The 20,365-nt window shown below is 44.9% G+C and overlaps 4 protein-coding genes across 4 annotated transcripts in view; 2 read left to right on the top strand and 2 right to left on the bottom strand.

Annotated features, from left to right (window-relative positions):
• LOC120961455 (uncharacterized) overlaps nt 1-20,365 on the top strand; it is a 31,679-nt gene that overhangs the window by 5,940 nt on the left and 5,374 nt on the right. The window contains exons 12-39 of the mRNA XM_049611204.1: nt 2,027-2,169; nt 2,296-2,436; nt 2,736-2,901; nt 2,965-3,102; nt 3,179-3,375; nt 3,448-3,617; nt 3,683-4,045; nt 4,108-4,258; nt 4,332-4,664; nt 4,737-4,975; nt 13,694-13,916; nt 14,011-14,154; nt 14,952-15,120; nt 15,205-15,297; nt 15,375-16,101; nt 16,168-16,318; nt 16,377-16,563; nt 16,660-16,942; nt 17,777-17,805; nt 17,938-18,092; nt 18,163-18,309; nt 18,392-18,554; nt 18,620-18,754; nt 18,819-19,012; nt 19,105-19,277; nt 19,346-19,514; nt 19,582-19,775; nt 19,845-20,325. Coding sequence (XP_049467161.1) covers nt 2,027-2,169; nt 2,296-2,436; nt 2,736-2,901; nt 2,965-3,102; nt 3,179-3,375; nt 3,448-3,617; nt 3,683-4,045; nt 4,108-4,258; nt 4,332-4,664; nt 4,737-4,975; nt 13,694-13,916; nt 14,011-14,154; nt 14,952-15,120; nt 15,205-15,297; nt 15,375-16,101; nt 16,168-16,318; nt 16,377-16,563; nt 16,660-16,942; nt 17,777-17,805; nt 17,938-18,092; nt 18,163-18,309; nt 18,392-18,554; nt 18,620-18,754; nt 18,819-19,012; nt 19,105-19,277; nt 19,346-19,514; nt 19,582-19,775; nt 19,845-20,325 — 5,858 coding nt within the window. The remainder of the gene's footprint in view (nt 1-2,026; nt 2,170-2,295; nt 2,437-2,735; nt 2,902-2,964; nt 3,103-3,178; nt 3,376-3,447; nt 3,618-3,682; nt 4,046-4,107; nt 4,259-4,331; nt 4,665-4,736; nt 4,976-13,693; nt 13,917-14,010; nt 14,155-14,951; nt 15,121-15,204; nt 15,298-15,374; nt 16,102-16,167; nt 16,319-16,376; nt 16,564-16,659; nt 16,943-17,776; nt 17,806-17,937; nt 18,093-18,162; nt 18,310-18,391; nt 18,555-18,619; nt 18,755-18,818; nt 19,013-19,104; nt 19,278-19,345; nt 19,515-19,581; nt 19,776-19,844; nt 20,326-20,365) is intronic.
• Nucleotides 1,795-5,288, top strand: LOC120952210 (nose resistant to fluoxetine protein 6-like). The gene is made up of 11 exons (XM_040371422.2): nt 1,795-1,954; nt 2,027-2,169; nt 2,296-2,436; nt 2,736-2,901; nt 2,965-3,102; nt 3,179-3,375; nt 3,448-3,617; nt 3,683-4,045; nt 4,108-4,258; nt 4,332-4,664; nt 4,737-5,288. Exons 1-11 carry the CDS (start codon nt 1,831-1,833, stop codon nt 4,977-4,979), a joined length of 2,169 nt encoding a protein of 722 aa, XP_040227356.2. The 5' UTR covers nt 1,795-1,830; the 3' UTR covers nt 4,980-5,288.
• Nucleotides 5,228-7,914, bottom strand: LOC120952211 (uncharacterized). Its single transcript, XM_040371423.2, has 8 exons — nt 7,779-7,914; nt 7,585-7,724; nt 7,369-7,512; nt 6,403-7,284; nt 6,129-6,322; nt 5,562-6,051; nt 5,395-5,497; nt 5,228-5,331 (listed from the first exon to the last, which is right to left on the bottom strand). Exons 1-8 carry the CDS (start codon nt 7,894-7,896, stop codon nt 5,270-5,272), a joined length of 2,133 nt encoding a protein of 710 aa, XP_040227357.2. The 5' UTR covers nt 7,897-7,914; the 3' UTR covers nt 5,228-5,269.
• On the bottom strand, nt 9,706-11,153 carry LOC120953040 (uncharacterized). The gene is made up of 3 exons (XM_040372697.2): nt 10,295-11,153; nt 9,892-10,221; nt 9,706-9,803 (listed from the first exon to the last, which is right to left on the bottom strand). The coding sequence occupies exons 1-3, from the start codon at nt 11,045-11,047 to the stop codon at nt 9,720-9,722; spliced, it is 1,167 nt and encodes a 388-aa protein (XP_040228631.2). The 5' UTR covers nt 11,048-11,153; the 3' UTR covers nt 9,706-9,719.

The raw sequence follows: 20,365 nt of genomic DNA, 5'->3' as shown, positions 1-20,365 counted from the left end.
CCCACCTTGCCGCCTACTTTGATGAATGCGTTCCGCGCGCGCACGCAAACCGGTTTGCCTAACGCGACGTTAGTGCGTGACGCTACGCGATGCGCGACAGCCCCGCGCGTGAACTGCGCGCCCGACGTTGATGAACAGCTGATGACCTTGTAGGCGCGCGAAGGTTGACTGTGCTCAGGGTGTGTGAAATATGAGAGCTTTTCTAATGTGCACACTCCTTTTGATCCTCTTTAAGGGACCATTTAGTGTTCGTTGATTGATTTGGCAAGTGAAAAATGAACCGTTGATCATTGGCGTTCATTAAACAAAACCCTTCCATTATTACACTTAAAGCGCCATAATTTACACTAAAATTGCCAAAAAAAACCATACACTCACTACTTGTCGGACACTTTCGCTTTCTAACACTTACAATTACCGTGTATGTGGGCATGGCCGCTGGAGCTATTGTAGGGCAGTGTGTCAAATGATGCGAACGCGAGCTTCACGCAATCCCTGACGCAATGTGCAATAAATGCTCACCTGCGATAATTAATCATCTTTATGTTGCTGGAGAGAGAGAGCGAGATGGAGAAAAGAGAATGAAAGAGAAGCTGTTTGCAAATCACAATACAACAGGGCATTTCTTTGTAGTGGGCTGTACAGAGGGAGAGCGAGAGAGATCGTCTGTAACCGTTGTTCTCGTGATCGTGAAAATTCCTATCAGTCATTAATTTGGATTTTCAACTGTGGAGGCTTCCCTTGTTGATCAGAAAATATGAGAATTTTCCTAAATTTTGTTGAATGATAGTCATATTTATGGAAAACACTTTATGGAAAAATAACCCACATTGAACTCATTTCAGTATTGCTTTATGACTTCATTTCAACAGGATTCCAATCTAATCAGGAGTTCCTCCACTTTTGTGAGATATGTTTTCCCAATTTCTTATTAAAACATATTGTTTTCAGCTCACAGCATCTCCCTCAAAAACGATCCATTCTGCCTTGAACGATCTGATATGCTTCCATCATCACCACGGAAGCCGTGAAATTTGAAAATCCAAACCGAATAAACAACAAACTAAAACACTAGGTCAATGTTACGCAAAGTAGGGGAGCCCCCCTGCTTCCAAGCATTCATGATTAGAAACCGATTTGTCGATCTGTTTGCAAACGGCGAGATGAAATCGAAAGCCATTGAAGCATTGACGGAAAATGCGTGATGAATTAATGAAAAGAAGAGAGGGAGAGGGAGTGATCAAAATCTGTCCACTGATCACTGACTAAAAACGAAGAAAAGCTACCGAATGAACCGTAACACGATGCGGCCTCTAGACGGCTTTGGCTCCGTTGCTTGCAAGCATTAGAGAGAGAGAAAGGCTTTGAAGAGGTGTTTGCGTGTGTTGATTTGCAAATGAGGATAGAAATGAAATGAAATGCAGCTTTATGCGTGAATTATGACGCATGATCACCGACAAAGGATCACTTCCGCCTGGACGAACACGTACGCGGCTAGGAGAACAAAAATGAGAGTGGTGGGAAACGGAATGGCTGATGATAGAACGCATGCGACCGTACGTCATAAACACCTGCATAAATGTCGGCTAGCTTCCCCCGTTTGCTTGGCTGTGGGAGGTGGCCTGAGGTGGCCACCGGTTACAACACCTGCTCGAACCGAGCGTCCATGTCGATCAATTTCGCAGTCCAAGATCAGTCCAGCAGGCGCTGTTGAACGTTGAAGTGTGTCGCATCGCCCCGTGGTGGTTGAAGTCTGAGAGTGAAATTATTGATTTTAAAGTGCTATTCAGTTCTAAATGATTATAAATTTAAGTATTTTTGAAACAAATTATGAAATTTCCGTTTCTTCGAAATTCACCCTCCCCAATGATCAGCTTGGTTTGGCTTTCGGTGCTCTGTGTCGGTTGGCATCTAGCAACCGTAGATGCGTTCGATGTGTTGCTAGGATATAACAGTGAGTTTGGGACGTGTTAGGCAATTGTTCGATGTGATCGTTCATATCCCGTTTTCGTTTGTTTGTTTGCAGAAAGTGAATATTGGAAAATTCCGCAACTACAACTGTACGACAGTATTGAGCAGTGTCTGCACAACAAGCCCGAGGGTGTGTTCTGTGTCGCGAAGGTGGTGATCAAACCGGAAAGTCGGTCGGAAATATGGCGGCTTATTAAAGTAATTAAATAATGCGCTTTGTGGAATCATTTGAAGTATTTTAACGTCCTACTGATGTGGTGATGATCAGTCGATGTGTGTCGTTTCTGCGTGTGTGATAATGTGTTTGTTTGGGGTTTGTTCCAGAAATACTCCAAGTATACGTTCCAGTACAATCACGATGTGCTTACGCGTGGCGTGTGTCTTGACCGGTGTAAGAGCGTGGTGGAGCAATTGGGTCCCGAGGCAGAGAGGTTCTATGTGCCAAAGTTTAACGTTTCAAAACGGGTAAGTTTGAGATTCTTGTGCTCTTAGTCACTATCACTTAACGTTTTAACTAATATCATAACAAAAGACTGATCGAGATCAGAAAGAGGGTGTCATTAAGTATTAAGCCGGGATACAAAGCAAAGTTCCGGGTAATGTTTCAAATCTTGCAACAAGAACAAAGGTTATGAAAAAGGCGGTAACTGTTTAGGCTTTTAGATACCAGGACACAACACTTTCAATTTGAATTTCTCTTTTCTAAGAGAACGTCAAGAGTTGATTTGTTTGTTCATTTTTCAACATTTTTCTACATCCTCCAGTATGCCATTTCGGATTGGTTACTGCCAAATGTTACCCAATACCGCCGTGCCTACGGCTACCTTATCAATGTGTGCCAAAACTATGACCTTCGCACACGCTACAACCTGTCCGGGTATGCGGAAATCGAAGAATGTACTACCAATGAGAATTTGGACCGACCAATGGGTAATAGTTTCGCGTGTAACACTATGACCGTTAATTAATAAACATCCGTTTTTCATTTTCCAGACACTCTAGATATTTGCTACATAGTACTGCTTGCTTTGCTGCTCCTGCTTGCGATCAGCTCCCAGTGCTACGACAGTTGGCTTGCGCGTAGATCCAGCGACGACGAAAACTACTACCGAAAATCGCACAAAAGTCGTGGTACGATTTGCACTTTCTTAGCGTCACACCGCACCATACCACTCATCCAACTTTAGCCGATTGCTTACCTTCACAGTGGCAACCCTGGCGACTGCCTTTTCGCTGCGCCGTAACTGGGCCCGGCTAACGTACAAAGCGTCCCGCTGCCAGTACCAGCAGGATTTGGACTTTCTCGATCTGGTGCGCGTGCTGACGATGAGCTTCATACTGCTGCTGCACGTGTTTATCGGGATGGCCATGTTTACCGCCCAAAATCCCCTAGCGATGGAGCAGGTAAGGATGAAGATTGACCTTTAAGTTGAGACATTGTTTTGGTACATTCTCTCTGTGTTTTTTTCCTTCCAGTTTTCGGCCCATCCGTTGTCGCAGATGCTCTTCTCTATAGCCCCGTTCCAGGTGGACATGTTCTTCTGTGTTAGTGGCCTGCTGCTAACAGTGCAGTTTCTAGAACACACCGAAAACAAGCGCTTTCGAATTAGCATCCTATGGCAAGGGCTGATCAATCGTTATCTGAGGTAAAACGAATCCAATCTTCCATCGATCTTCGAGATAAGTCTTCAAACTCCATCTCCACTTCCAGATCTCTTCCCGTGTATGCCGTACTGATGCTCTTTACCGTATCTCGCTACGATACCTACCAGACGACACCGTCGGCGTACAAAATTATGCCCAAAGTACGACTGATCTGTCGCCGCAAGTGGTGGATCAACTTCCTGTACATCAACAACTACTATCAGCCGGAAGAACAGTGTCTCATACACACCTGGTATCTGGCCGCGGACTTTCAGCTGTTTGTGATCGGTTTGGCGGTGTTGACGTTACTGTGGCGCTTTCCCAAAGCCACCTTCTGGACGGCGGTAACGCTGGGTGTGGTAGGAGTCGTACTGCCCATGATCAACACGTACTTGCACGCCATGGATGCAATGATGCCACTAACAATGAAGTAAGTTTCTTAAAGCGTTTGAAGGTGATTTACACCCAAACTCACTGTCGAAATATTCACAGAGGCAACGAGTATCAGCTCTGGTACGATGAATACTTTGTGAAGACTTATCAGGCAACGGAGACGCACTGCTGTAGCTACTTTTGCGGCATGATCGCAGGGTTGCTGTATAACAAGATCACACGCAAGGAGCTTACACTTCCACTCGGTACGGTAATGTGTCGTTCTTGCTCAACGGCTACGAAGCTATCCGGTGCTAAAACGATCTCTCCTTCTATCATTCTAGCTAAAGAATGTATTCACATTGGCGTACATTTCCATCATTGGATTCGCCCTACAAGCGCCACTGTACAACATGATCCAGTTCAGCAAACCTTCGCTCTGGATGGCAATCCTGTCGGGCGTGCATAAGCTCTCGATCGGTTCGTTCTACTCGATGGCCTTCCTGTTGCTTACCTTTCACGATCGTACGTCAGCCGTGCGACGGTGGTTCAGTGGAAATGCGCTGAGCCGTGCGATGGCACGGCTCGGGTTCGGGTTTTACCTTGTGCAGATGTCCGTCCTGAAGGTTGTGTTTGGGAATTATCCAGAGGATACGCGCATCAATGTGCAACTTATTGTAAGTGAAATAGGGACAAAAACATATAAAAAGCAAAGCAATTTATTGTTATTCCTATCTTGTTAATTTTAGGTTTCAACGTTTTGCTCAACATTCATCCTGTCGTACAGTATCGCACTGGTTGCTTTCATTTTAATAGAAAAGCCGTTCGATGTTCTATTCAAACTGCTGCTAAGCTCTGGCAAACCACGGCGGTCCGAGCTTGAATCAGCGTCGGTTAGCAAGCAGTCAGCAATTAGTAGCATTTCGGTGATATCTTCGGCGAAAGAGAACGGAAACGCTAAAGGGAATGGCTTACAGGAGGAAGTGAAGTAGAAGCTATGTTCTCTTGAGAAGATGTTTTATTTAGCATTTAAAGTTAGTTTACTCTTAAAAGATATCATTAATTCGAGTGCCACCATGTCACCTATAGTAGTTTGAAAGCATTTTTAGACGTACGCAATCGATCGGGCTAGAAAATTGAACAAAATCACCACGATAACGTCCAAAATTGAACGTGAAAATGAGAGTATAGTTACGTTTTAGCGATCCTTATCTTAAGTAGCTCATAGAGGTCATATTAAGTTGATAATAACACCCAAGACGATTAAACTGAGCCCTCCTTTTCACTCCTTTTTTATAGCACATTGCTGCTCTGTTTTGTCTGTTTGTGAAGATTTGCGTGCTCCTAAGAAAGAAAGTAAAGAGCGTTAGGAATTAATTCAGTATTTGAGAGCTTTCCCTTCCTTACCTAATAATCGCTTGAAAATGGCTGCCGCTGGTAGCTCAACCACCAAGGCAAGCACAAGCGCCACCCCGTAACATACGATCCACGTGTACAGAACCGCTTCAAACTGAAAGGAATGGTAAAGGATCTATATGAGAGAATGTTTGCGCTCAATACACCACTCCACTTACGAAAATCTTCCAACTAAAGCCCGTTCCATTGCCGGATGCATTTTGTGTCAGGTTTTTCAGCACATTAAACTGCACCATAAACACACCGAACGAAAGCCGACTAAGCAGCTGCAGCGCTGGATGGAAGTGGATCCACGAGTGACGACCCTGCCACACCTTCGCACCGTACAGGATGCCCACCGCACACATGGCACCCCAGCAGCAACGATGAACCGCTCCGTACACAGCATTCCATAGCATTGGTTCGCTGTAGTCGAGGGCGTAGAACAGGGGAGAAGCGGCAGCTTGTAGCAGGACCATTGCTGGCGGTAGCCATTTCAGTAGTCGGGAAGAAGTTGTATCACCCGAAAGCCAGGGAATGGACGTTGTACGATAGCGATGGTATGCAAGGCCGGCAAACAGTCCGCTGAAGTAGCTGCAGGTGTGAGGATGCGAGAGCATGTAATCGTTCGTAAGAACAGGATGAACGTAGAAGATGAACCGGAGCTGTCTGAAAGAAAGAATGATTGTTTTGAGGAGAGAGTGATAGAAGATCTGTTGAGAGAAATTTAAAAGAGAAGTACGTACTTGAAGTTGGCAAGGATCACTCCAGGCAGTTTGTGGTGGTACAGATTCACGATGGGAGCTGCTATCGAGAAGATACTGGCAGTGGTTACCAACGGCCACAGCAGTCGTGGATGACGGTTGATCAGTATCAGCAAAGGTAGTCCGGCAAGAAAGAATTGAAAATCGGCTGCCAAATGCCATGATTGTTGCATACACTAACGTCACCGAAAAATTAGAGAAAACAGGTCCTTTAAATGATAGAAAGCATTAAGAATAGGTCGTATTTTTCCCTTACCATAGAGCTGGCTTTGAAGTAATTATTTAAGAATAGAAAGTTCAACCACCCGTTCGTCCGACAGTTGTCCCGCTCCAGTGCAAAGTACCGATAGTCACCCGGACCCCGAGCAAACCAATCGAGCCACGACACCTGATAAAGCCACACCACAAACAGGACGGGAAAGATGCGTACATAGCGCATCACCACACCCTTCCACAGGAACGACCAACCGACACGGGTTGCCCTTGAGGTGGCAAACTCGAGAAAGTGTACCGCCAGCATCACACCACTGATCGTGAAAAACGTATGCACCTGAAATGGAAACACGCTGACAGCGATCAACGATAGCGGAAGACCGTAAAACTCTTCCAACGGTCGCATGTTCGCTGTCGGCGCTGCCACATACGCCATGGACACGTGGATAGCCAGTATGATAAACACCGACAGCATGCGGAAGATCTCAACGAACGCAAAATCACGCTGCAGCTGCGTCCTGGGTGACGTTACGAGCTGTGACCAGGTTCTTTGGAGTGCAAACTCCATCCACAGCGCGTTGGTGATGGTGGTGGAGCGTCCTGCGCGGTTTGCTTTTGTAGTGGCGCTCGTTTCGTTATTGTTGTCCAATGACGGTGGTGGTGGTGATGGAGGCGTGTGCCGCCATTCGAGGTAACTTGCGTACCCAACCAAACCGCAAAGTGTTGCGATTAGTGATAGGAACAGCACATGATACGCATCGATCGAGGGGTGCTGTGTAGCCGCAGTTACACATCGTTCCAGCTCGGAGTGGCCGGACAGATTGTAGCGCTGTTTGAGCCGATGGTTGACGCAGATGTTGAGAATTCTTCCGTACTGGGTCCGATATTTGGGAAGCCCTGTTTCTGATGGGATCGAAAGAAGATGCTGCAATGTTGAAAATACAATCACACATGTTAAAACAAACACTTAACAGTGGTGGCCACTTCAAAGCTTAAGGCAAACACCTACGTAAGGTTTCACTGTGATTGGTTCCGTTTCAAGAGTGGCCTTGGCGGAAGAACTTAAACCATCGAGCAGGCGCACACACCGATCGACGCACAGTCCCCGATCGAGCAGGGAGTGTTCGTGGTAGGAAGGGTTCTTGGAGTATTGCTGTTATAAATACACAAAATTTAATTACTCTAAGTGCAGATAAAATTTTACCTTCACTGATCACACACTCACTGCTATTGCACGCCACACGTCGGAGCTTTCCTCCGGTTTAAGAACCGTTTTCACTACACAGTAAGCACTCGTGGGATACTTTTCGAAACATGCAGTAACATTTTCATAATGGAACAGCGCCGGCATCAGCTCATAATCATCTGTAAATGAGGATCTTTATAGTCCAATACCTGTGTTTGTGGCCAGATGCTTACCTGTGGCGTTCACAATTCTTCCAGAAATGTTTGCAACCAGGAAGTTTAGCACCAAAATCACACGAGTTAGCGCTACGGCTGGCAAGGCCATTGTTAGGGAAGAAGCACCGATGTGCATCGTTCGGACGTTGGAAGCTGTTTGAGCCGTACCGGGTTTGGACAAAACCCCGGAACTAAAGCGAATATATTCTTTCAGGGGGAGAACACACACACACACACATGTATGCTTTATTTATTTGCTGTGACCAGTGAAGATCACTTCGGGTATGAGTTGATCCACTTCACCTTTGGCTCTGAATAGTTTTGGGTGAACGAGAAGGAATGGGTGCGATATGATCGCTCTGTTTATGTGTTTATGACTGTTTCTCTTTCTCTCTCTTTCTCTATCTCTCTCTCTCTCTCTTTTGATTAGGTTTATCAATAAAACAAATAGGAAAAAAACCAATAAAATTATTAAATTTCTACAGAATGTTTCGGAAGCATGCAAAAAACCTTTTGAAACAACCAAAGCACCATGAGAGATGCTCTAAACGCAAAACAAATATGATTTTCATTCATAATTAACCCTAATTTGTTTTATGTTATGGTTCAATATCATATTTAAAATGCCGTAAAATATAAAAGAAAACATGTAAATTATAGTTTATTTTATCTTGAAATAAACGATCTTGTATAGAATAACAACCATACATTTAAAATATTACCCATTATACTTTCGTCACATACACTACCCATCGTTTTATTTCCCAGCTGTTAAATCGATTAAGCACTGCACTAAACCCCAAAGAAAGCTATTTAGTCGACATTTAGTATTATAGTTTTTGGTCGGTCTGTTCTACCTGTTTGCTGTTTTGCTCATAGCAACAGAACAACATATTTCTTTTTATGTGTTTTACTTCTATAAGTCCATTTTTTAAGCCCTTTTCTCTCTACAATCACATTGATTTGATATGTCTTTACAATTCTGAAAAGAAATGTGTGTTCTTAAACGATTCGCAAGCTAGTTTCCGCTTGTGCCTTGAGAATGCCGTCAGTCATCGTTTTCTACCAAAGAATATCCACTGCAGCCACTTGATTGCCGTGTTTTCATAGGTGTAATGCAGTACAACGGACAGTACGTACGTAATTCCAAACACCTTTACTGCTTTTCGAATCTAAAATACAGAATTGCATTAGTTTTTGGCTATGCTTTCAAATGCCAAACCATATTCATTTTACCAAAAACCATGGCATGATGATTGTCTCTACTGCGCTACTATAAACGATGCGCATGATTGGGAAATGTGTAAAGTAAATGCAATAGTAGAGCGCTGCACCAATGCGCACCACTCGTGGAATGTTGAAATTTGTTGCTAAAATAAAGTTGAAATTGAATTTAATATAAAAGTACCCTTAATATACGTTTTCAATCATACCTCTTTCTGTGAGTGAAATGCGCAAAAATGAAGCACTAATAAAGCATGCTCCGGAGAGTTTGTACGCTGAATAGCAGAGTGCTAACCACCATCGCGAGCTTGGCTGCGATTCTTCGTTCGAAGCAACGATCGTCGCGTATATCATTACGACAAGCATTACGAACGATAGCTTTATGGTAATAGTTATGTAGTGTAACAGCTGCTTCTGCTTCTTACCGCTGTCACCAATGCGCTGATAGCGGTCGTACACGATCCCAGCCATTAAGCCAGCTACGCTCCAGGAAAGATTGTTGTAGAAAGGTGTGTAAAGCTGCGACATAAAGTGGCTGCCGAGCAGGAAGAAACGCATTTCATGCAGGCTGGAAGGTCCTACCGGGTCAAAGTCAGTGTAAAGGATAGTAAGAAATGGTCCGAGAAAGGAACACACTGTTAGGAGTGCAAGAATTGCAAAGTTGTGCTTTGGAAATCTGAAAATGGATTGTTTTACGTTAATTCATGACCATTCTATTTTCGATTTACTACAAAACTACCTAAACATAATTTGAAGCGCAAGTGCGATCACAACGTACAGCTGCATATCGGCACTAACGTACCACGAGTCGGGAAGGCACTGTAAATGAACAATAACACAAAAAGAGATCGCAAACATCTCACAACTACACACACGCGCGCGCACACGAGCGTTAAGGTCATTTTACCGGCCGTTGCATGTTGAAGTTCGAAATGAACAGCACGTTCATCCACCAGTACGATCGGCAAAAGCCCTGCTCCACGATCAGCTGGCGCGAAAGGAGGGGCCCACCGCCGGCGAAGCGATCGTACACGAGCGCACCGAACGCGACCATGAGCAGATTCACGGGCATCAGTCTTATCAGCCGGTGGCTAATGATTGCACCGAGTGTGGGTCGTTTCGATGGGTCACCGTGCAATAGCTTGACCGTCAGCAGCATCGAGCTCATCACGAAGAACGCCAGCATGAGAAAGGGACAGAAGAGGCGCCAGAATTTTGCATACGGATGTGCAATTACCTGTGATCAGAGGGAGCAGTTTGAATGAATGAAATGAAGCTAGCGTTGTGTGACAGCAAGGCAGCAGTCTCACCTCCTCCAGCAACTCAATGTTTTTCATTGGCATTAGAAAGGACCCGAACAGGCAGCAATGTGCCAGAACCACACCAACCGCACCGAAGCATTTGTACAGATCGAACAGCACGATCTGCTTGATCGGTTGGGTTGACTTTGCAGGCGAACACTTTGGTAAGATCCAACGGCGTGCGTTTAGCGCTAGAACGGCAGCAAGTACAAGCGTTACAGCTAGCGTAACGCCTAACGCTTGCTCGTACACTGGTTTTGGATCACTTTGCAGGCAGTATTCTATCTCACTGTACGCCCGTAGATGGGGGTAGCGAGCTATTAGCCGGCTATTAATCAGCTCGCTTGCTACCAGCTCCGTCCGTACATCCGGGTGCATCGCCGGCGGGAAGTACGATCGGTTGAGTATGTAGCGATCGGACACATTCCAGCATTTGGAGGGAAATTTCACACTCACTGGCATTGTTTCAACTTCCACAGTCCTTTGGGCGTGTGACAAACAGATGCCCCTATCGAGAAGTGTCCTACGGAACCGTTTTACATCATTCACTGTCAGGCACTCCACTGCGTCCTCCCTTGTGAGTAGCACACGCACTACACAGTACCAGTCTTGCTCCGGGGCTATCTCACACTCGCGCCAATCCTCTAGCTCATACAGTGCCGGCAGCTCATTCTGTTCTACCGCTAACGTAGAATGCACTAACCGGGTAAGAACTACTTGTAACACCACCACTAGAACTGTTGCTCGCTGGCATCTCATCATACAGCTGGAAGCGTTCGAAGCACACTGATGCTGACCGTCGACCCGGCTCTCCGGCACACCGTACTATCAGACGGCGCTGGAAGCAAATAATTATCAGTTAGGTCGGATTCAGCGGTTCATAATGTGTCACGCCGGTTTGTGGCTGGAAGACTTACAAGTTATGATGCTTATTGATTTTTTGTCCCACTGACGCTGTTGCTGTTTCGTGTTCGGGAGGTTAGTGTCGTCTTAATGGCTGACTTGCGGATGGTCCGCGGCGAGCGTGGGTCACATTTGAATGCACCGTTTGCTTTGGCGACAGTTTTGTTTTTATTTGAATGCTGTGTTGGAAATAAAGTTCCTGCTTTGATTAAAATACGGAAAGCAAGCAAGGAACATTAAACGGAATAGGGACAGAGTGTGTCCAATTAAAAATGAAATGAGTTCAAGTTATGGTACTTTAAATGTTTTTTTTTTTCTCGTGCATCACATTAATAATGTTGCAAAATGTTGCGGCTAATAACTTTAACGCTTATCACAAAATTCTGTGCCTCGAAATAGTGTGCTAATTTGTTGAAATAAAGTGCACTTTGCCTGTCGACTTCAGTTCACCTTACTGATTGAAATTTCATTCTGTTAGCGTTAGTCATCAGAGTAGGTACTGTAACAGTTGTTGTATTGGGACAGGTTTGTGATCCGTTCCATGACTTCGACAGGTGTAGTTGTTGAACTGGAATAAAAAAGGAACTGTTTTAAAACCGATAAGAGTTTTGAGAGCTGTTCCAAGTTTAGGTACTCTATCAGTTCCAGGAACGATATGGACGGTCAGTTATAGGATCGATATGAGTTTCAGGATATCCGTTCCAGAGCAGGTATGGGTTTACGAACAGTTCCAGGAATGTTGTTGGTTCGAATTCAGTTCCTCGGCTGGTATGAGTTCAGTATCGGTGCCATGATCGACATTAGTTAAGAAACAGTTACACGACCAGTAGGACCATTAACCCCACATTATGTATTATGATTTATATTTAAAGAATTTGGAACTTATTTGGAATCGGGAACAGTTTCAGAACCGAGTTCAGATCAGCTATTAGACCATTAAACGTTAAAAACCTGGTCCAATATGGGTTCAGTATCTACTCCTGCAACCCATGATGATTTTAGGATATGGTACACAATCAGTAAACGATTAGGATAAGTTTCTCTGGATGCTCCACTTCGATAAAGCAATAAAAAAACGTTGATGAAAAAAAAAACAATTAAGTTATGCCTAAAATGATATGAAATTTGATATTATTCAATGATTCTTTTACATCCTTTGAAAGAAAAGAAAACGGTAGCAAACTATAATAAATTATATTTCAAATAAACCATTATCTGTATCTGTAACCTGTATCAGTACCATTGGCAAATGCATTTTCCTCTTCCACCGCGCGTTGACACATCTGCTTAACATATTAGTTATGCATACAGAACAGCGTTCTAATACCTACAACTAGTTTGATTGCATTCCTCCCTTTTGCTAGTGGGATAAGCATTCTGCCGCCAGTTTGTTTGTTTGAATTAATTCACTTACGTTTGCCGGCAAGCTGGTAGAATGATTTCTCCATAAATTTCTAGCGAGCTTATTATCGCATTAAAATCAGCAACAATCCCGCCCCATGCGAGCAAATCGACGATTTCACAAGCGTCCTGCGTCACACGCGAGCTATAAAATTGTCTGATTTAATGTTTTTTTCTTTTACTAACGCCTTCTGCCACGCTCACACACAGACTATAGTCAATCGAGACAGAATGATTCTAAGCCCACCGCGCAAGCGCACACCGGCGGAGACGGAGACGAAGGTTAAGTGCGAGTGTGTAAGGTGAAGGCATTACCTTGCTGACCCTTGGCTCTCACCAGCACGTGTCATGTACGGCGATGCCGTCGTCGTCGTCGTCTTTGGATTGCTCTCCCTTAAAAATGGGATTGCTTGTTTAATGCGACAATTGTTCGCAAGTGGCGCAACACTGTGTTTGGTCGTGCAGTTTTCAACCAACTTTTTACTTTTTATGATTTTCTGTATTACCACATTCATTCAATTGAAGAGTAATTCAATAAGAACACAGCTTTTTTATCGTTCCCAACACCCAAGCATTAGATGTAATGATAAGTTCCTCCGCGACAAGTACCAGATATCCTTGCTCGCTTTTGACACTTTTCAAATCGCATGGCGGTACGCTTATAATTACCACGCGTGCCTGAACCTATACACGCAGGCCTAGCCATAACCATATTCTCGGTGTCATGGTTACCACCAGCGCCACAACGCGCAACCACGTTCGAATCTGCGAGAGAGCGTAGCACGCCGATCGTGGCGTAGTAATTGAGAGAGGCAAGCGATCAATGAGCTTTACAGCCATTAGCTCCGATCGCCTGCGCCACGGGCAGGGAAGGCAAACAGATGATGTGAACTCACACTAGTAACAATGCTGCACGGCATTACGATTAACATTGTAAATTGATCGATGTACCACCTCCTCCTCCTCCTCGTACCTGGTTCGAGGCACACCAGGGGCACGTCAGCTTGTACCTAGCTCGCTCGGGATCTGACCGATCAGTTCATCGGTAGCACTTTCGTAGAGCAGGTTCGCTCTTCCCTTACCTCAACTGGGAATCCTTTGAAGAGATCGATCGATCCTGCTTGCTGTGATGGATTCAGTGCTCGTAGCGCTGCTGCTATTCACCTGCATCACTTTCGCCCATCCCCAGCAGCAGCATTCCGTTCCGTCCATCTTTATTTACGATGATTTTGAGCGGTGTGAAGCGACCGCATCGGTGTACTGCTATGCCCGCACCATACTCCGTGTCGATCAATTTCCGGCCGGATTCGTAGTGCCACAAACGGAAGTAAGTTTAGCGTTGGTGAAAGAGTTTTGGATGATTCTGTGGTGTTAGGATGATTCTGGACTCGTGACTTACGCGGTATCTTATCAATGTTTAGAGCACAGATCGAATTGTCCACAAGCATCGGGCGCAGTACCTCGAGCTGGGTGTCTGTTTGAGGGACTGTGAGCAGGAAGTGAAAAGCTTAAGTGCAGCCACCAGGAAGACACTCTTCCAGCCAGAAATTCCTGTGAATTTTACTGTAAGTATGCCGTGTGTACGAAAGTGAGCTGCTAGTGGTTAGGCAACCGAAATAGTGAAGAATATGAAGGTTTATGTTTAGGTTTACATCAGGAATGAACTCCAGGCCCGGTGTGGAACCGGTAGGGAACAATAGCATAACCGGTAGGGAACAATAGCATATACGAGTTCAATGTCAATTCAAAGACTGGTAAGGTGGGGTCTTAGGTATCTTTGCCGCATTGATAGTGGATCAGTAATAGTTGTGGAACAAGAATTGAACTACGAATGTAGATTCTGGAGCAATTACAAGAGCTGTATAGGTTCGGGATTAGTTCAACGATCGGCTATGGTTCAGAAGAAGTTTTAGTCTTTAAAAAATCCTTTGTACACACTCTGGAGTTATTAGAAAATTCCGGGCATTATATAACGCAGCACTGTAATCGGGCAACTAGTGAGCATACAATGTTAAAATGGAACATTTCGAGTCATTTGCAATACTCCACACACATCTACATTCTAAAAGTAGCTTGAATAATCTAATAGACGCCTGTTAGGTATGTTATCTAAAGTTATCACGCAACAGCAAATCTACGAAACGAAAGCTGCTCAGTATTCTCACCGTGTAGAACTTTCACGGCTGTTCCCGACCACACAACGTGAGAGCAAAGCACATTTACGACCATCCATTCAAGTATTTTTAGCATTAGTTTCCCCTCAATCTTTCACAAATGCACTCAGCCCTGGAGCCCCTAATTGCCCGTGAACTACAAATCTTGTTAAATTGTTTAATTCCTTCTCCCACTCCCACTTGTTTAGTTCCTAATTCCGAATGAGCTGTTTCCCACGATGCCGGCCGATAAGCGGCACTACGAAACGCTGGTGAATGTGTGCGTAAATCAGCGGCTGCGCACGCGTTACAACATTACCGGTTACACGGCCCTCGAGTACTGTCGACCCAAGCCCAAACAAACGGCCCGCCCGTACGGTGTGTACACATAGACGCCCGAACACTATCTGCCGGCTTGTTGTTGATCATTCCCTTTTGTTGTTTCTCCCCCTTCAAAAACAGATGCATTGGAGGTGATCTTTCTTGCCGTCTCGGGGACGCTTGTCAGTACGCTCATCCTCACAACGCTGCTGGACGTTTGTCGCGTTAACCAAGGTAAGGCGACATCACACCTTCCAAGATGACCTTTACAATTACTGACCACAATAAAGCTGACCCTTCTCATCGTACAGAAAATGCAATCGTCTCCGCTTTCTCCGTACGCCGCAATTGGATGCGCCTGCGGGCCGATGCCGACTCGCCCCTGCACCGCGATCTGCTGTACATCGATGGGCTGCGCGTGCTCGTCAACCATCTGGTGATTGTGCTGCACAGCTTTCTGATCGCGAGCGTTGCCCCGGCTCAGAACTACAGCGAACTGGAGGACCTGGCGAACAATGTGCCGATGCGCATCTACCTCTCCTCGAACGCGTACCTGGTGCAGATCTTCTTCACGATCGGTGGCTATCTGCTGAGCGTTAACTTTCTGCGCGATGCCGACCGCGGCCCGATCGATGCGCGCTACGCCGGCAACAAGATTCTCAACCGGCTGGTGCGCCTGGTGCCCGTGTATGCGTTCTTTCTACTGTTCTCCGTTAGCCTTAACGTACGGTTCGATGTGAATGTGAACGGGTTTCGGCTGTTTACGGCAGAGAATGCCATTTGCCGTCAGAATTGGTGGACCAATGTGTTGTTTGTGAATAATTTTCTGTGGCCAAAGGAGCTTTGTTTGATGCACACCTGGTACTTGGCGGCTGATTTGCAACTGTTCCTAATGGCGATGGGTGTGCTGGTGCTGGTGCACCGGAGGCCCAAAAGTGTTGGGGTGGTGTTTTTGGTCGGAGTGTTAGTGTCGTTTACTGTTCCCGGGTATATAACGCACCAGCATAAGTTGCACCCTGTGCTGCCGGGTAAGCTGAGGTAAGATGGAAGATCGCGATCGATGTGTTTAGAAAAAGATGAATTTGACTCATTTTTTTCTTACAGTGAAGCCAAGTTCCTGACCATGTACGAGCCATGGATAAGGCGCATTTATCTACCAAGCTATGCAAACACTGGCTGCTACCTGTACGGAGTCATTGCCGGGTATCTGTACCATCGCACAAAGAACTACAAGATGCAGCTTGAACGATTTTGGGTAAGCATTAGATGTTCTCAAATGATTACAGAAAGAGGCACTAATCTCTCCTTTCTAGCTCTATCGAATGATCAACGCATACGTAACACCGGTACTGGTCGCCGTGACGGTGTCTTCCTTCCTCTGGTACGTGATCGAAGTCCCAAAACCTAACCTCTGGGTATCGCTCTATAGTGCACTTTACAGAAACATAATCGGTATCTTTGTGGCTGTGTGCTTTCTGCGCTCCATCGACAAATCTCCTGGTAAGCTCTTTTGTAACACGAATTTAATGATCAACAAGTAACTTCTCCCTCTCTCTCTCTCTCTCTCTCTCTCTCTCTCTCTCTCTCTCTCTGCAGGCACTTTGCGTAGCATTCTCAGCTCCAAACTGCTAACCACACTCGGCAAGCTTACCTACAGTGCGTACGTACTGCACGATGTGGTGATGCGGTTTTTGCTGTTGCGCGAAAACTTCAACAGTGTGATCAACGTGCAAAAGTTTATAGCTTGGGTGTACATTGTGACGGGGGTAGCCTTTGCCGGTGGACTGGTCGTGTTTCTTGCCATTGAGCAGCCCATGATACAGCTGATTAAACCATACATAAGCCGAGTGTGCCCTGTAAGGGTAAAAGCAAAGCAGAAGTAATAACTAAACTAGGATAAGCTTTGTAGTATTGGGTGGGTTTTTTTTAAATGGAAAATGTGATTTTTAAGTAGCAGAAATCATGATAATAGACCGTTTGGTTATACTTTATTTAGATTGTACAATTATTTCAACTGATGACAAATGGAAGACTAGCAACATGTGAGTAGGTTTTTTTCTTATCCTCATACCGGACGCTGTTGTACATAAGCGAATGGTTTCAGATGCCTTCATGACGACATTGCAGGTGACAACAACTTTACTGCCTACGGGCCTTGCGGCAAACGTGGACGCACGTGGAAGGACAATTTGTGAGGTTTTATTTGGTTGTCGTCAAAAAAAAACCTCACAGAACACTTCACTCTTAAGCGTTTGAAGCTGTCCGAATTCTGTTAGTTTAGTTTCGGTTGTACAGTTGAAAGTGTCGCACTGAGTTGGATAAGGGGCTCAGGAGTAAAGCCAGTTTGTGTTGGTGCTGTGTGGTAGAGTGTAGATAATAGATCGATGAAATGGGGGATCTTCTATGGCTTTTAGGTTTACTCTGTGGTTCGCTCGTAGTATTAAGCAATGGAGAATTTATCGAGAGTGAGTTTTGTACTGAGATGTGAAATTATTAAGCCTCATTTTTTATACTGTGATGGAGCAAAGCTCACTGGTTTAATAATGTTGAGAGGAATAAAAGTTCAGTGGCATGATTTATAGAATATTAAATTAGAATGAATTATTAGATTAGATGAATTAGATAGCATCTTCATATTACTTTATGCTATATTAAGGCCGAAAAAAGTCTATCCGCGGCTAACCTCCTCCCAAAGATTAACCTTGAACCGCAGAAAAGTGTTTCTCACATCATACTGCCACAGTAAAACCACTTGTGTTTTGCTTCTTTAACTGATTCCATTACGACATTAATTGCTCTTTATTGCGGCTTTTGCTTGGCGTGACCTTCCTGCTGATAAACAAAAAACCAACTCACATTTCACCTTCTACCCAGTGTCACAGTATCATCGTATGCCGAAACTCTGGCAGATGGATGATTATGACGAATGTCTCGAGTCACCCGGACCGGATGAACCTTCGGGCGTGTTCTGTAGTTTGTCCGTCGTACTGAAGCCCAATAATCGGTCTGAGCTTTGGAAGCTGATTGAGGTATTGCCGTACTCTTGAAGATCTTTTTTTTTCAATCCAAGCCAATGCTATCCTTTTGCTTGCCTTTCAGGAATTTTCCAGCGACTATAAGCGCCACTATAACCATCAAGTGCTCAAATGGGGTGTTTGCATCAAAAGGTGTCAAAAGGCGATTGAAAAGCTCTCACCAGCGGAAAGAAATGCACTAACGGTGGAGCCATTCCCGATTGATGTTCGGGTATGATGAAGGTGTTGCGGTGGATAGGAATAGAAATGATAGCATAGAATGTAATTTCTTCTTTACGCTATGTTTTCTACAGTATAAATTCAATGATGGCATACTGGAAAACATTCCTACGTACCGAGAGGCCTATCACGATGTTCTGGAAATTTGCATCAACAAGGAGCTTAACGATACGTACGGTTTGGTCGCTCATACCGAGATACTTTCGTGTGACAAATCCGCCGATGAGGTTGTTATAGGTAAAAAAACGTTTAAAAATTTCTTAAAAAATATTTTATTTTAATCTAACGTATTATTAAAATTATAGATGCACTAGATATGTCCTTCCTCATCGTTCTATGCGCGCTTGTATGCTTTGTGACGCTTTCCTCCTGGTACGATAGCTCGATGAACTACAAACGAACCTCCGACCACTACCGACAACCGTTGGACAGTAAACGTATGCTATTTCCACAAAGCATATTCTTATTTTTAATCTGATAATTCTATCTGCTTTTCCAAAGGTAAAATGGTTTGGGTGTCCTTCTCTATTCAACGCAACTGGTACCGGCTAACGTCGCGATCGAGGGACGAACTAAACCAAAAGCTGCGCTTTTTCCAGGCGTTCCGATTTCTGACCATGTCGCTGGTCATTTTTGGTCATGCCGCTCTGCTACTTGCCGTCACACCGACCACCCATTCGGAGAAGCTTGAAAGGGTAAGTAAATTAAACAAAATGAATAATAAGTAAAGAATAAACTTGTAGTAGAATACCCCCTTGTAACGCTTTTGCGCCTTTGTTTATGCAAGATGATGCACAACGTGGGCAGCATGATACTCACGAACGGTGTGCAGATCACGCAAACGTTTCTTGGCATGAGTGGCGCACTGTTGGCGATACAGTTTTGTAGCTTTGCCGAGAAACGGAAGGGAAAAGTCAGCTTCCTTTACGTTCCATTTGCGATCCTCTATCGTTACGTCAGGTAAGGAGACGTTTTATTATTAAAGATATATTATTATAGTTTTGTTCATATTATCCAAAACCTTTCAGATTAACACCGGTGTATGCGTTCGTGATATTGCTTCATGCCACATGGCTGTTGAAGCTGCAAACTGGCCCTCTGTGGCGCTGGGGCGCCGAAACCGAACAAACATTCTGCCGCCGGAACTGGTGGACGAACCTACTGTACATCAACAACTACGTACATGCTGACGAGCCAGTAAGATTATCGTAGAAAAGCAAATACTCATTTTATTCCCTCTCTAAAAGTTCATCTAATTTTTCAGTGTGTCCAGCAAGGTTGGTACCTTGGTGCCGAGTTTCAAATATTCATCATCGCACTGATCGTGCTGGTTACGATCGTAAAGATCCCCCGTGCAAAGGTCCTTATACTGGGATTGATGCTACTTGCAGGCTACGTCATTCCCGCGCTCTTCATCTACTACCAAAAGCTTGAGGGAACGTTCGTTGTCACCTTAGAGTAAGATATTTATCAAAAGTCGGGGCAACTTACAACTCTAACTATATGTCAACTCATTCCACAACGCAGAGCTCAACGCTATATCCTTTGGTACGACAAGTTCTACCTGCACGCATACATCCCGACGCACATCAACTTCGGTAACTACATCCAAGGCGTTCTGACGGGCGTTATTTACAACGAGCTGCAGAAACGGTCGATCAATCTGGCCCAAAGTAAAGTATTTCGCGTCGTGTGGTATCTTACCTTCGCGATCATTCCTCTCTCCATGCTGCCGTCCTACATGTTCTACGTGAATGACTTCCCCACGCCATCGGTCTGGATGGCAGTGTACTTTGCCTTGTCGAAGAATCTGTACGGCATCGGTGTAGGGATCGTGATTCTTGGCTGCATTTACGGTGTGAACGGTGTGGTGAAGCGTATGCTTAACTATCCGTTCTTTGAACCGCTCGGCCGGTTGGCGTACGGTGCGTACTTGGTGCATCCGTTCGTGATGCGCTACATGTTTGTTAGTGTACGGGGTCCGGTTCACTACAGTGACTTACTGACGGTAAAGTAGACTGGCAGGCAGGCGGGCGAAGAAGATCAGT

Source organism: Anopheles coluzzii, chromosome 2 (assembly GCF_943734685.1).
Source record: "Anopheles coluzzii chromosome 2, AcolN3, whole genome shotgun sequence".
In the NCBI taxonomy this organism is placed as follows: domain Eukaryota; kingdom Metazoa; phylum Arthropoda; class Insecta; order Diptera; family Culicidae; genus Anopheles; species Anopheles coluzzii.
The sequence above is the reverse complement of the archived record's forward strand: the minus strand, read 5'-3'. Positions and strand labels throughout refer to the sequence as shown.

Excerpts from the sequence above, each read along its gene's own strand:
- LOC120952210 (XM_040371422.2), top strand. The coding sequence starts at position 1,831 with ATGAAATTTCCGTTTCTTCGAAATTCACCCTCCCCAATGATCAGCTTG. Across the intron at positions 2,170-2,295 it reads AAATATGGCGGCTTATTAAA|AAATACTCCAAGTATACGTT; the intron begins GTAATTAAATAA and ends GGTTTGTTCCAG. Across the intron at positions 4,259-4,331 it reads TTACACTTCCACTCGGTACG|CTAAAGAATGTATTCACATT; the intron begins GTAATGTGTCGT and ends CTATCATTCTAG.
- LOC120953040 (XM_040372697.2), bottom strand. The coding sequence starts at position 11,047 with ATGATGAGATGCCAGCGAGCAACAGTTCTAGTGGTGGTGTTACAAGTA. Across the intron at positions 10,222-10,294 it reads ACATTGAGTTGCTGGAGGAG|GTAATTGCACATCCGTATGC; the intron begins GTGAGACTGCTG and ends CTCTGATCACAG. Across the intron at positions 9,804-9,891 it reads ACTTCAACATGCAACGGCCG|TGCCTTCCCGACTCGTGGTA; the intron begins GTAAAATGACCT and ends GTTCATTTACAG.
- LOC120952211 (XM_040371423.2), bottom strand. The coding sequence starts at position 7,896 with ATGCACATCGGTGCTTCTTCCCTAACAATGGCCTTGCCAGCCGTAGCG. Across the intron at positions 6,052-6,128 it reads GTGATCCTTGCCAACTTCAA|ACAGCTCCGGTTCATCTTCT; the intron begins GTACGTACTTCT and ends TCTTTCTTTCAG. Across the intron at positions 5,498-5,561 it reads GCTTTAGTTGGAAGATTTTC|TTTGAAGCGGTTCTGTACAC; the intron begins GTAAGTGGAGTG and ends CATTCCTTTCAG.